The 15062-nt window shown below is 52.4% G+C and overlaps 1 protein-coding gene across 5 annotated transcripts in view; it reads right to left on the bottom strand.

Annotated features, from left to right (window-relative positions):
- The window catches only part of SH3GL3 (SH3 domain containing GRB2 like 3, endophilin A3), a 103508-nt gene that overhangs the window by 16422 nt on the left and 72024 nt on the right, over positions 1–15062 (bottom strand). For 3 of the 5 annotated variants that reach the window (XM_087829237.1, XM_087829236.1, XM_087829234.1), the window contains exon 1: positions 6800–6917. The exons of the other annotated variants lie outside the window; for them this stretch is intronic. In XM_087829237.1, the coding sequence (XP_087685363.1) occupies positions 6800–6844 (45 nt within the window). In that variant the 5' untranslated portion in view covers positions 6845–6917. Of the gene's footprint in view, positions 1–6799; positions 6918–15062 lie in introns of those variants that run through there. 5 annotated transcript variants of the gene reach the window in all.

The raw sequence follows: 15062 nt of genomic DNA, 5'->3' as shown, positions 1-15062 counted from the left end.
CACACGCGTTAATAACAAGAAGCACTTTGTATCGCCAAATAAGAAAAAAAAGTCCTTAAGCCTTCCATAACACTCTCTTCTGTCTCTCTCTCCTCCTAAGGCCGTGGTGGCCAAACCCCATACGTTACTGTATTCAGTGGGCCCAGCACTGGGCGGGCGCGTCCATGGGGATGGAGACAGTGTGTGGGCCCAAGTGGAAGGGCCTCAGACAATAAACGCGAAACCACAGCAAATATTTTGGGCACTGATTTTGGCTGAATTTTTTTCCAAGAGTATAATTTAAAATAGATTTAGGGCCCAGCCCGTGTGGCTCAATGGTTGAGCATCAACCCATGAGCCAAGAGGTCACCGGTTCAATTCCAGGTCAGGGCACATGCCTGGGTTTCGGGCTCGATCCCCAGTAAGGGGCGCGCAGGAGGCAGCCGATGGATGTTTCTCTCTCATCAGTGTTTCTCTCTCTCTCTTTCTCTCCCTTTCTAAAAAAAAAATCAATTAAAATATTTTTTTTAAAGTTTAAAAACAAATAAAAACAAAATAGATTTGGTGAAAGAGGCTGGGGTGGGGAGGAATCTCTCCAAAGGAATTGCAAACTCCTTCGAGAAACGACAGGCTAGTTTCTACCTATTCCAGGGTGAAGTCCCTGGATTACTCATATTTCTAGATAATTAGAGGGGGGGGCACGACATCAAGATCATGTTCTTTACAGAACATTGTTCTCTTTCCTTTTCCCAAAAGTTTAAAAATCATCTTCCTGAAAGTTCTCTTAATATAGTTCTTAAATTTAACGGGAACCAACACTGACCAACCTGTTAAATTGGACAGAGGCCAGTATTTATCACACCAACAAAAACTGAATCTGAAACGATCAAGTCTTAACGTTAAAAACAGGGTTATTCCTTAATCCCACTACGGAGCGATGAATTACCAGGGAAGGTCTGGCTTCCTGGATGAACAGCCAGCGAGAAGTGAAACAGCAGAAAATATAAACGACATTAAAGCCGAAACCCATGTATACATGGGGTGAGCCGCTGGAGCGATTTAACTGGTTAAATTTTTAAACGGAGAATTACTATGAAGTGAATGAATGCTTCTCATTTTAACACAAATGTGACCGGATTTACAAATAAATTCACAAGCTCACACGGCTACTTAAGTGGCTGAGCTGAGACCCCCAGCCAGGTGTCCCCACCACCTGGCGGGGGGGGGGGCCTCCTGGAACCTGGAAATGATGCTCTTTGCTCTCTGTAGCATCTGCAGAGCGACCCAGCGCCTCCCTGCTTAGGGCCAGTGTTCGAGGTAAGGAGAGCGCTGGTCTCCCGCCCGCTCAGAGCGGTCTCCCCGCGGGCTGTGCCCCTTCCAGAACCTGCAGGTTCTCCCAAGTCCTGTCTTCTCACGGCGACACGGCCCGAGCCGTTAGCTTTCCTTGAAATGACTCGGCCCTCACCGTCCCTTCATCTCCTGGGCCTTGGCCATCTCCCCGCCCTGTAACCCACCTGACTCTCACCGCCCCAGGTGCCCCCTGCGAGGTCTAAGTGGCAAATCAAAGGAGAAAGAAAGAAAAAAAAAAAATCATGGAGTATACACCTTCTTTTTTAAGCTAAGTCTATGGGGCCTGCTGTTCTCAAAAAAGTAAATTAAACAAACCCAGTAACGCCTGTTCCTTAACTCTCTCTGCCGGTCTTCTGAGGTCACACACTCCTTATCCAAGCTCCAAACAACTGACCAAGGCTGGCGGGTTGGGCTCCTCTGCATGCCCAGAGGAACCCCACGTCTCCCAAGGAGACCAGCACACCACGCCGCACGTTTCTTTAAAAAAAGATGCATGTCTGGCAGCTCAGAAGGGTACCATCTGGTTCACATAATTTCTGCATGAAGTTTCCGGAAAAAGCCTATAACCCGGGGCGCGCCCGGGCCTCTCCCACCAGAACATCAGGGCGCAGCGCCCTTGCCAAGGGGACCCAGCGAGCGCGCCCCTTAGCACGGGGCTCGCCAACGGAAACGCCGCGCCTTTCATCCAAGGAACCGCTGGAGAGGGGGCAGAACCACGAAAATGACATCACCCCCCCCCCCAGGAGTCCTTTCTGAGCCCTGGGGGGAAAGTTAGGCCGGGACTGAGCTGGCAGGAAAAAGCTTTCTGAGGCTCCACCATGAAACCGGAATAATTAAAGCACGAAGGGACCGATGGTGGAAGCACCCATGGGTGGGGGTGGGGGTGGGGGTGGGGGGATGAGGACTGTTTGCCGGGTGAGTAATTACAAACCAGGCGCAAAAAAACGCCGGGCAACCTGTAACTGGAAAACGAAGTCTCGGGTAACCAGCGCGCGCGGGGCCCCCGTCTCCAGCACCCTGCGCCCTGGACAGGGGCGCTCTGGGCGTGCCACAGCCGGGCCCCCCCCCCCCCCCCCCCCCCCCCCGAGCAGAGGGGACCCCTGGGGTCCGGGAGTCTCCTGAACCACAAAGGACACGTCTATTCCAAAGCGAGGCCCGTCCCCAGGCCCCCAGGGGGAATCAGGCTTGTTAAGGGGGTTGGAGAGGCTCCAAAAACAAACAAACAACCCAAACGCACAACCACCCAAGTGCAGACGCGGAGGAAACGCTTTTGGGGAGCTCGGTGCAGGGCTTCAGAAAGGTGCGTCCAGCGCCCATAAACCCCCCACAGACGGTTCGGGACAGAGCTCGGTGGACTTTTCCTGCAAAGGGCCGGACGCCAGGATCTCGGGCCCTGCGCTCCGCGCGGCCTACGTCACCGCTGTTCGGCTCTGACGTCATAGGGAACATGGGACAACGCGTATGCCAACGAGCAGGGCGATGCCCAGGGCGCTGGGCTCTGAACCGCGCGCAGCTACCATCCTGTGTCATGAAATACTATTCTTTTGATTTTTTTTTTTTTTTTTCTGACCATTAAACAACTGTAAAAATCATTAGGCTCACGAGGGGGGAAAAAAAAACATCATTACGGATTTTGCAAAGTGCCCTTTTATCTCCGTCTCCAATGACAAAAGGGAACAGGAGACACTCGTTGCCTCCCCAGGGAGTCTCATCGGTTTACAGAGAACATCCTTCGCAGGAGTGTTTACCCCGTAAATGGCCAGCCTGCCGCTGCAGGGTAAATGTCCAGGCCCCTTGTGACCGCTCCTTTTTCTGGTCGATGCATTAAAAGAGAAAGGGGGAAAGTTACCCCCCAAAAAGCTGCGTGACAGTCCCACATTCCCTATGGTTGCTGGGTCGCATGACAGGCTAAAGGGCACTGCTATGTAAGGGGGGGGGGGTCAATTTCTTAGCCCACACTGTCACCATCATCTAGTGTCATCACTCTGTGGTTAGTTTGGGGAGAGGGGAAAAAATAGGGGAGATGAGGCTGTTCCCCAGACTCTCAGGCTCGTTACATATATATTTTTAAATATGTTTTTGTTGATTTTGAAAGAGAGGGGAAAGGAGAGGGTTAGAGAGACAGAAGCATCAATGAGAAACATCCATCAGCTGCGTCCTGCGTGCCCCCTGCTGGGGATGGGCCCACAACCCTGACCTGGAATTGAACCCTGACCTCTTGGTTCATAGGTCGGCGCTCAACCACTGAGCCACACCAGCAGGGCCGTGCAGCATGTTATATTTTTATTGGTCAGGCACCACGTTTCGCAGGAAACCACGATGCCGTCTGTAAGATATCTGAATGTACCTCTAAAAACTCAAGCTGCACCCCAACCGGAGAAGGTGGTTGTTTTTTAAAGTATTGAATTACGCACTTGGGACACTCGGGTTCTGGTCCCAATGCTGGCAGGAAGAATTACGTTTTGTTTTTAACCTGTTCTCTTCTTGTTTTAGTTTATTCCCCCCCCCCCTTCCTGCCGGTCTCCACGTGCTCCCGACAGGATGCAGAACCCCTGGGTTTACAGTTCTTCATTCTCTGTAAAGAGGGGATTTCCCCCCCTTCAGAGGTGAGGGAGGTTATCAGGAAAGAAGGGCCAGTTAACCAGGAGGTTATCAGTTCATTTTAACTTGCCTGTCACTGACAGAGACCATGTTTGTCCAGGTCTTGGTTTCTTTATGTGTAAACGACCAACCTCATCAGCTTTGTCTTTCTCTGAAATATTTTAAGTGGAATAATTAAAATTTTCAGAACTGGGCCTGGGTGGTGTGGCTCGGTGGTTGAGCGTCGACCCAGGATCCAAGAGATCGAGGTTTGATTCCTGGTCAGGGCACATGACCAGGTTGTGGGGACGTGCAGGAGGCAGCCGATCAATCACTCTCTCATCATTGATGTTTCTCTCTCTCTTCCTCACTCTAAAAATCATTAAAAACATTTTTTAAAATGTTCACAACTGGGAAGTATACAAATACATATACACACACTGTACTATGCTGTGATTCACACACCGTACAATCTGCCCATTAATTGGGCAATTCAGTGCTTTTTAGTACATTCCCAGAGTTGTGCAAATGTCACCTCTATCAATGTTAGAACACAGACTCGGCTTCTAAATCCTCGAATCCATCACACAGAGAGAAACCAAGGTCCAGATGGGTTAAATCACACTCCCACGGTCACAGAGCCGGCTATTGGCAGAGCCAGGCCTGGACCCCTGGGAATTTTATTAAGCCACTTACATAACCCAGGACTCCTGTTCCCCTGCCCCAGGGAAAACTCTCCACGAATTAAAACCTGCTATTAAAATGTCTAAGAGAAACATGTGCCATTTTTTTACTACCCTGCTCCCTCTTATCATGTTAAAACCCCTCTAATTTCTCCACCCAATCCGTCACGCTGCAGGAGTTCTTGGACAGATTTCTAGAACAGATAAAAACGTATCTAAGTGGGCAACGTGGCCACAAAAAAAGTGTGGACTGTCAAGCCCAGACAGAATCTGTGATAACTTTATGCTCAAAGTCCCAAATATTTCAGCACACTCAAAAAAAAAAAAAAAAACTAAATGAGACCCTTTGCTCATTTCACTGGAAAGGACCGACGATGGGTGCTTAAACCAAACAGCCTCCGCCATCACCAGCACAGCATTTCTCCAATACCGGTAACTTAGAGAGATCTGAACCACGCATCACGCTGGTTAGTGGTCAGAAACCAACTGGAATTACCCAAGAGCTGAGTCTCGGTCATCTCTGCGATTTGCTCCTATGACGTCCATACCCAATAAAAATTTTTTTTTTCAAAACAGGTGGTAAGTTCCCTGGCCGGTGCGAAGGAGACCGGCCAGCGATGACAGTCACGGCCCTGCCCACGGGGACACCCAGCCTAAGATCACCCCTCAATGCCTAGCTCCCAGCGGCACTGTGGACATCCTCCCGCTCTGGGTTTCCATGACACTCCCGCCCCATTCTCCTAGCTCCTTCCTTCCTGTGCCCCTCCAGCACCAAAAGTCTCATTTATCCTGTGGATATATATAGAGTGGCCACACTTACCAAGTACTGGGCTAAACGTGTCCCAAAAGGTGGGTGCTCCCTAGAGTCCATATTTAGCTCATTGTGCATTTTCTCATTTCCATTTGCACTTAAAAAATTTTAAACCTCCATGTAGGCTGGAAATGCCAAAAGAGTCTGTAGCCCAAGTCTTGGTCTCACACCCTGCGCCCCCAGGTCAGGATACGCACCTGACCCCAGGCCAGGGACATCTGAAGGTCCCACAGACCCCTCCGAGTGCTCAGGGTCAGCAGGGAGTCCACCATCTCCCCTCACCAACTGGCCCCTCCTGCAGGCCTCTTTATCTGCCTGAGGAGCACCCCCACCCACCCAGGGCCCACCCCCAGCCGGGAACCGGGTCCCTCCTGTCTCTTGAATGGAAAGGGAGTGACTGAGGGAACCGCAGTGCCTCAGCCTCAGCCCACAAGAGGACCCCCTAACTCCAGCTGCTTTTCAGGGGCCAATGTGTGGGAGACGCAGGATGAGACCTCAGGAGCGTGGGTTCCTTATGATGTCCGTCCACCCGGCCCTAGCAAACCTTGGGGGGGCTGTGGGGAGGGAGGGATGGAGCAACAGATCCAGGGGTGCAGGCAATGGATAGATTTCCCAGTGTGGCTGGAACAGGCTGCGTACTGGGATACAAACTGCCTTGTCAACATGCCCATTGCACGCCTCCCGGCCTGTTTTCCTGTTTCCTCTGCACACAACGCCCTTCCCTCCTTCCCTCCTTCCCTCCCAACCCCCACCCCCCAACCCCTCCTCCCCCGAGGACGTCTCCTCCTCCGGGAAGCTCCCCGGGTGTTGCCCCCCGCGCTCTGCACGTGGAGCCGTGTCTAACACTGTTTACGTGTCTGTCCAGGGGTCTCCCCACCTGGGCTGATGGCCCTTGGAGAGCAGGACCCTGTGGCCAATCCCGGGGCGACGGTGGGAGAGGAAGGATGGCGGTTGGAGGGGGGGGGGGCTGGACCGGAGTGAGGCGCAGTCAGTCCAGCGGGTGCATCGCGAGGCGCGCGCGCGGGGAGCCCCGGGTGGGCCCAGGACACGGCCCCCCCCCCCCCCGCCGACGCCCGTGCGCGCGGGCACCGCACTCTCAAGCTCTCCCCCCGGCGCCGGGAGGGAGAGGCAGGCGCGGGGCCTCGGGATGCCCGCACCGCCCGCACCCCCCTCCCGCGGCCGCCACCCCGCGCGCCCCCCGCGGACCCTCCGAATTCCAGCGGCTCCGGCCGGAGCGCGGGCGGGGGGTGGGGAGGAGCGAGCCGGCCGGTCTCTCCACCCCCGCGCGCGCTCTTGGGCGGGAAGACGCGGAGCCCAGGACAGGCGCCCAAAGGCCGCGGAGCCTCGGGACCCGGCTCCCAGCCGCCCCCGCCCCCGCCCCGCTCGGCGCCCCCACCTGGCTGGCTTTGTGGAACTGCTTCTTCAGCCCCGCCACCGACATCGCGGCTGCGCGCGGCCGGCCGGGGCTGGGGGTCTCTGGGCTGGGCCGGGCCACGGGGCCGCGATGCGCAGGGGGCGCGGGCGCCGGCGCCGGGCCCGCCTCCCACGGCCACGGCCACGGCCACGGCCACCGCCAGGGCCTCAGCGGCTGTCACACCCGCACACACGCGCGCACGCAGCGGGCAGCCCCGCGCGCCGAGCCCCCGCGCAGCCCATTGGCGGAGCCGCGGCGTATGCAAATGAGGCCGCTGGGGCCGCCCACGCTACATTGTTGCGCGGAGACCCCGGGGACCCCCAGCGGCGCGGAAGGCCGTTCCGGGGAAGCCGGGCGTGGGGGTCCCGCGGGCAGGGCGCGAGCCACACCGCGCGTCGGGCTGCGCGCAGCTGAGCGCACCTGGCTGGCCCCCGAGGGCCGTGGGTGCGAGACGGGCCCCCCCTCTCCGTTTCTGGGGCCTGTGCGTAACCTGCTTTCACTCGCGGGCAACAGCGCCGCCCTGCGGCGCAACTGGGTAGGTGTATGTTTTAAGGACAGGCTCCGAGATGCGCCGAGGCCCCGGCCGGAGAGAAAGCAGGACAGAGACGGACCTGCCGTAGGTGGACCAGGCCTATGGGCCGGCGGGACTGTTTGCTGTCGCCACGCGGCGCTCTGGGTACAATCTGTCCAAACGACGTTGGTCCTCAGGGAGCCCGAGTTAGTGGGTAATTGTCGGGTAAATACGGCGCTCGCCTCCCTAGACCGCCGAGCGCACGGTTACCTGCACTAAGAGCAACCGTCTCCAAGGAGCCGTGGACGGCGCGCTCGGTCCCCCGGAGAATTCACCAGACGAGAGACCCAGCTCCCTCGGTGTGTCGCCTACAGTGTCATTCTGCACAGGGGCCAAAAGCCTCCACGGCCGAGGCCGAGGCCCCGCCAGGGGGGCCTGGAGCACCCGGCTGATCTGCCGGCAGATGAGCGTCTGCGCTTCCTCCGACCTCCAAAGGCCCCGAGGGCTCCCAAGGCCTACAACCCACTCAGGCCTCCCCCCCTACCCACGTCCAAGAGTAGTTTAAATAGCACAGGTTTGAAGAAACTTCCCCATAAACCAGCCCGACTCTGTGCCCTTGGCGAAGGGGGTGATTTTAAAAAACAAAAACAAAACTTTTTGGCATTTCTTCACGGTTGGTAGTATATTTATTTTGTTGACTCATCTCTTCGTTGGGTCAAGTGGAAATTTGTACATCACGCTCTCATAATTTTTCAGACTTCATAATATTTCGTAGGCACTTTTCTCCTGTGTAAAAGTAGTTGTGATTTTTTTAAATGTTTTTTATTATTATTATTATTGATTTCAGAGAGAGGAAGGGAGAGGGAGAGAAACATGGATGATGAGAGTCATTGATGGGCTGCCTCCTGCTCGCCCCCTGCTGGGGATTGAGGAGCCTGCAACCCGGGCGTGTGCCCTGACCGGAATCCAACCGCAATCTCCTGGTTCATAGGTCGATGCTTAATCCCTGAGTCACACTGGCTGGACCATAATTATGATTTTTAAAAATGATCTAAAAACAGCAACACAATGCTCCATAAGGTTTACAGGGGGGCTCTTTAATCTCTTCATTTCAACGCGTGGTTTATTTTTATTTTTTTAATCATCGACACATATGAAACTATAAACTTAGCTCCCAAGTACGATTTTGGTTTCACACTCATTTTCGTTACGTAAATGTGGTTCTGATTCTGATCCAAATTTATTTGGGACATATTTTTTAAACATCTTTTCTCGGTGGTTTCATTTCCTTTCACTGTATACTACATCCTAGATTTGCGGTACTGTGCTCGAATAACGCGTCTTGAAATTTCTTTTCTTTTTTGCAGGACGATCGTCTTTATTAACTTGGGGGAAAGCCAGCCCGCTATCACCCTCTAGACCATCCAGACCCTGCTCCCCCACCCACGCCTCCCCACCTCACACACACCACGCCCAGAGGCTGCCCTAAAAAGTCTTAATGTGTTGACAGTTCTTAATTTTTGAAATAACATGCTGAATGCTAAAACTATTTTTTAATACTTAGACACAGTTCCTTTGTAATACTAACTCTTATCACACATGCAGCTACTAGTTGTTTTTAATCCTAGCCCAAGGATTTTTTTTTTTTTCCATTGCTTTTCAGAGAGAGTGGAGGGGAGAGAGAGAGAAAGAGAAACCCCATCCGTTGGCTGCCTCCCGAAAGGGTGGGGCTCTGACCCACTGTGTAGCACCTGTGCGGCGTGCCAAGTATTTAGGTAAACCAGACCTAGAAGGATTCTCTCCCTAGGTTTCATATCCCCACACACCCGGCTGCAGCAGAAGGTCAAGAGCATGAAGACTGAATGTCTTTCCTTGTGACTCCGCCGGCCTTTTGTAATTTGTACATCTGGGAAAGGTGTGTGCCCATCGATGAGGTAACACAGCAGACACGATCAGTCCCAGATGCTGAACGTGGCAATCTGCCTTGAACTTGGCAGGATCACCACCAGGGACTAATGTATAGATTTTCCTTCACTTATTGTTTTCGCAAGAAGCTGATGGCGAAAAAAAAAAAAAAATGGATTGATCGGTTCAAGGAAAGGCCAGAGAAATTCTTTCATTTTAAAATGCAAAGAGAGAGAAAAAAGCCTGAAATGTTTTAATGTATTTCTTAAAAAAAAAAAAAAAAAAAATTGTATATGTTTTCACTGGTTTCAGAGAGTTGAGGGAGGGAGAGGGAGAGACAAAAACATCCATGATGAGAGAGAGTTGTGTATTTTCTTGTATTTTATTTATTTTAATTTTTTATTTTTAATTGTCATCTGAGGATATTTTTTTCATTGCTTTTCAGAGAGAGTGGAAGAGGGAGAGAGAGAGAGAGGAACATCAATGTGCGAGGACACATTGATTGGTATGTGCCTTTGGCAGGAATTGAACCCAGGACCCTTCAGTCCACAGGCTGATGCTCTAACCACTGAGCCAAAGCAGCCAGGGCTGTTTTCATGCATTTTAAAACAAAGATTGGGTGAAGGCAAAAATAATTCACAGGAGAATTAATGCACATGCATTATCCACAATACACAAGGCACAGCGGTTACCTACAGCACAGGGCCCCATTTTTTTTGGACTCTATAAATAGAATTCTGGGTAACGCTGTAATTGTATCTGGCCTTGGTTAATTAGATATGTGCCATTTTTATTTTTCACGTATACCCCCAAGGGTTTATTTTTTTTACTTCTAACAGAAGGATGCTGGAAGTTTCCACTGGGGACAAGACCTAGTTTCCACTGGGGACAAGACCTAGTTTCCACTGGGGACGAGACCTTAGCGCGCGTGGGCGGCTTCTGTAGGCGGATGCTGCCACCGTGTGGTGGAGCCGAGGAATGGCAAAGGTAAAGCCCTGGGAACCCACGAGCCTCACAGGGGTCGGTTATTTTCAATCCATTTATGTACATTTCAAAAGATTTTTTTTTTTTTTTAATTTTTAAATATATCGTTATTGATTTCAGAGAGAGGAAGGGAGAGGGAGAGAGAGATAGAAACATTAATGATGAGAGAGTCATGGATCCGCTGCCCAGCCCGCAACCCGGGCATGTGCCCTGACCGGGAATCGAACCGTGATCTCCTGGATCCTAGCCCTGAGCCATGATGGTGGAAATTTCTGTATGTGTGCTTTCCAGCACCAGTACCCACTAGCCAACTGGAGCTATCGATCACTGGACCACTTAAAAGGTGTCAACTACGCATTTTAATTTTACCTCATATTTTCATGTATAAAATGTAAAAAGCCACACATGGCTGGTGGCTACAGTGTCGGGAAGCACAGCCCTAGGAAGCAAGAGGTTATTCTGAGACCTACCATACAACCCAGCAATCCCTCCCTCTCCTGGGTATATACCCCAAAAAACTCAAAAACACATATTTGCATATATGCACCCCTGTGTTCACTGCAGCATGACTCACAGTGGCCAAGACATGGAAGCAACCAAAGTGCCCTGCGGTAGAGGCCTGGATAGAGAAGGGGTGGGACGTGTACACCGCGGAATACTACTCAGCCCTGACAAAGGACGAAATCCTGCAATTTGCAACAACATGGATGGACCTCGAGAGCATTGTGCTGGGTGAAATAAAAAGCTAAGACCCATGTGATGTCACTCATGTGGGACATAAAACTGACACTCGTGGACACAAACAGCAGTGTGGTGGCTGCCAGAGCGAAGGGGGTGGGAGGTGAAGGGGGCTTCATAGATGGTGACAGGAGAAGACACAACTTTAGGTGGTGGGCACACAGAGCAATATACAGATCTTCCAACACGGAAACCCACACCTGAACCGTATACGTTCATATTAACTATTGTCACCCCAATAAATTTAATTTTTTTAAAAAGAGATTATTCTGCTGTGTTTACCGCAGTGGCGGCTCCCAGTCCCAGAAGAGCACCTGGAGTCTCAGAGCTGCTCAGTAAACACAAATATTAATTTAATGAAAGAATAAATGACTACAAAGAGGGCAGTTGAGGACCGAGGTTAGCAAGAAGTTGGGGTGGTGATGAGGGGGAAAAGAAGGATTGTGGTAAAAGAAGATGGAGATAAAGGGCCAAGGAGACGTGAGGGGTGATTGGTCATCCTGCAAACCCCAGGCAAGGGGAGGATGGCCCTACTAGTACTAGTTCCAAGGGATGGTGTGAATTAGTAGTCAGAGGCCAGGAATCGGGCCTGGACGGCCAGCAAAGACAGGGGGAGGGGAAACGGGCCCGTCTAGGCAGAATATTATGCCAGGCGAAATACACAGATCGGAGAAAGATCTCACACGCTCTCACATGGACACAGACGACAGGGGAAGGCCTGGGGCAGGGTGGGAGGTGGGTGGAAGGGAGCAAAGCGGGGGGGAGGGGCGGCGAGGGGGATGTCTGTAACACTCCCAACAATAAAATAAATTTTTTAAAAATAGAAATCTCCCACTTGTCCCGCACGGGGTGTATTTTATAGTTGACTCATTGCTGTTAAGATTGTGGCCCCAAGATGGCAACAAAGACCGCAAAAATGAAACAGCAGCCTGTAAAATAAAGCGCTGTCCACCGCGGGAGTCCACAGCTCCCTACAGCGGCATTTCCCAGCCTTGAAAGCTGGACGCAGAGCCCCTGGGAAGCCGGTTAGAACGCAGGTCCCGATTCCCTGGGTCTGCAGGAGGCCCCCCAGGCCCGCGATCCTGTGTTTCTCAGACGCTCCCAGGTGCTGCTGGGGCTGCTGGCCCAGCGACCACACTGAGCAGCAGGGCTGGGCGTGACCGTCAGACACCCAGGACGCAGCTTTTTTATCTGTGTCAATGGTGCACACGCACACCCCGCGGCCCCTGTGTTTCATGAATGGGCCCAGATGGAAGACGGCCGAGTCCCAGAGGCGTCCTTCCCTTGGCCATGGGGACGTCACTTTCTCTCCTCTGCTCGTAAACCTCAGAAGCTAATCTTGCCCTTGGCTGGCGTGGCTCAGAGGCTGAGCATCGACCTAGGATCCAGGCGATGGAAGTTCGATTCCCAGTCAGGGGACCTGCCCGGGTTTCGGGGCTCAACCCCGAGCAGGGGGCATGCAGGAGGTACCTGATCAATGACTCGTTGTTGATGTTTCTCTCCCTCTCCTTTCCTCTCTCTGAAATCAATAAAAACATATTTAAAAAAAAAAAAAAAAGCTAATCTTACTTGTGACCCCCTTGGACCAGCTTCTGGAAGATGAAGCTTGTCCAGCCCATCTCTGTACACACACAGACACACACACACACACACAGACACACCACTGGAGGCATAAATGAATGACCTAAGATCTCCCCCATGGGTCTACGGAGCAGGTGTGGGTTGACTTTAAAGTTCCTTTGGTTTTAGGCAAATCTGATCTGAGCTGTTAGAAATGAGGAAGCCGGGTCGCCGCGGGAGGGGCCGTCCTCATGACTGGAAGGGGTCACGGCGAGGCTTGCGGGGGCTGCTGATGTTCTATTTCTCAGCTGGGGAGAGGGCAGGGCACGTGAAAGGGATCGCTTTGCGAAAAATACACAAACTGTACCTTTAAGGTGTGTGTGATTTTTAAATTTTTACGTATTGATTTGAGAGGGAGAGGGGAAAGGAGAGAGAGAGAAACATCGATTTGTTGCTCTGTTACTGATGCATCACTGGCTGATTCTGACCGGGGATCGAACCCACCACCGTTGCGTATGGGGATGACACTCCAACCAACTGAGCTACCGGCCACGGCAAAATACGTGCCATTTTCTAGATGGGCAAAGAAACCACGTGACATTCGGGAGTCAGCAATTTTAAAAACAGGGATTAAATCATAACTTAGATCGGTGACGATGAACGAATGCCCTGAACTTTCTCTCGTTTGCAGATCGGTGACTTCTGTTTAAAAAAAAAACCACAAAAAACATCACCAATCGCCTCATCCTGCCCCCACCCCCCACCCCCACCCCCACGCAACACATTTAAGGCTAAAACTTCAAAAACCGGCCTGTCTTCTCTCTGTTTTCCATTCTGCTCTCGCCCTCCCCCCAACGCTGACACTTGTTGGATGACCTCACCTGATTTTTATACAGAAAATTGAGTCCATGTGGTGTTAGCTCCCCGCAGCCCCCTTGTCTCTCCTCGAACAGACCCTGGGAACCCACGTTTCCCTCCTCCCATCCCTCCCTCTGGTTGTGAGGAAATGGAGCCCCGACTCCTCTTGGCCTCTGCAGCTAACTCTCCCCACTCTGACCCTGACACAGGCCCCCAGCAGGGGGGCACCCCCCCCCACAGGCAGCAAATGCCGGATGTGTCCCCGCCACCACCAGAGCCCACCGACTTCCAAGGTCTTCAATTTCAGGAAAACAACCTGAGCGTCTTCGAGGACACTGGTCAGATTCTCCCCTGAGATCTTTTCCGAGTTCACCTTTTACATGATCTCCGTCTCAACGCTTCGTCCGTCATGTCAGGTGGTTAGAGCGCCGGCTCAGGACGCCAAGGCTGAGGGTTGGACCCCGGTCAGGGCACATACAACAAGCAACCACTGACACATCGGTAAGCAGAGCAACAAACCCACGTTTCTTCTCTCTCTCGCTCTCAAATCAATCAATAAGGAAATAAAAATAAAAGTGGTTTTTATAGGACTTGATGCACCAGAGAGGATTTTTAAGCAAATCCCGGCACATGGAAGGTTTCGGCACCATTAGCGAGGCCTCGGATGGAAAAAGGCAGGATGGGGGGGAAAGGGGAGCACCTGTAAAACTTTCAACAATAAAGATAAATGTTATTTAAAAAAGAAAAGGGGCAGTGGTGCCCGGCGGGCGTGACTGAGCGGTTGAGCATCAACCTATGAACCAGGAGATCACGGTTCAATTCCCGGTCAGGGCACAGGCCGGGGTTGCAGGCTCCTCGATCCCCAGCAGGAGGCGCACAGGAGGCAGCCGGTCAATGACTCTCATCATTGATATTTCTCTCTCTCTCTCCCCCCCTTTCTCTCTCTTTAAAATGAATAAAAACATATTTTAAAAGATTTTTTTAAGAAAGAAAGAGAAGAGGCAGGACCTATAACATAACTGTGTTAAACTCCATTACACTTTGTTTTTATCGCCATAAAAATAAATAAAGGATCAGGACATCACAAAATGCTAATTAATACGCCCGACGTCCTTGGCTTGAGTGGAAGAGAGATTTTGTGTGCGTGTGGTTTCCATCTCCTCCATTCTCTCCCTAGAGCCTGCGCCTCCCAAGGCTAAGATCACTGAAGAGAGGGCTCCTCATACAAGCCGAGTCTGGGAGGAAGGCAAACAGTCTTCAGGACAAAACACAGAGGATGTGCCAACGGCGCGAGGTATGTGATATACGGCGGGCGGGCCACCTGGAGACCAGATGACCGTCCTGGCCTCCTCCCATCCCACCTGCAGGATCTGAGGCTCCCTCCGCCCTGCCTCCGGCACTGGGCCTGGGCGAAACAGAGACGCCTACTCCACAGGCCCTGCCTACAGGCTGGCGGTGCGCACCCAAGGTCACGGCCAAGGGCAGCCATGTCAGGGACAAGATGAAGGTTAAAAGGGCCGGGGCAGGAGGTGGGGTGTGTGTGTGCTGGGTGGTGGGTGGCGGGGAAGCGTTTCCAAAGGGAACTCCTTCTGCTCATGCCCCAGGCAGGAGTGTTTCGCTCAGACTGAGGACAAGCGTGGGAGAGGCACCGAGCAGACGTGTCAATACGACTGTCGAGAAAGGATGCCC

Source organism: Miniopterus natalensis, chromosome 22 (assembly GCF_054644295.1).
Source record: "Miniopterus natalensis isolate mMinNat1 chromosome 22, mMinNat1.hap1, whole genome shotgun sequence".
Taxonomy (NCBI): Eukaryota; Metazoa; Chordata; class Mammalia; order Chiroptera; family Miniopteridae; genus Miniopterus; species Miniopterus natalensis.
The sequence above is the reverse complement of the archived record's forward strand: the minus strand, read 5'-3'. Positions and strand labels throughout refer to the sequence as shown.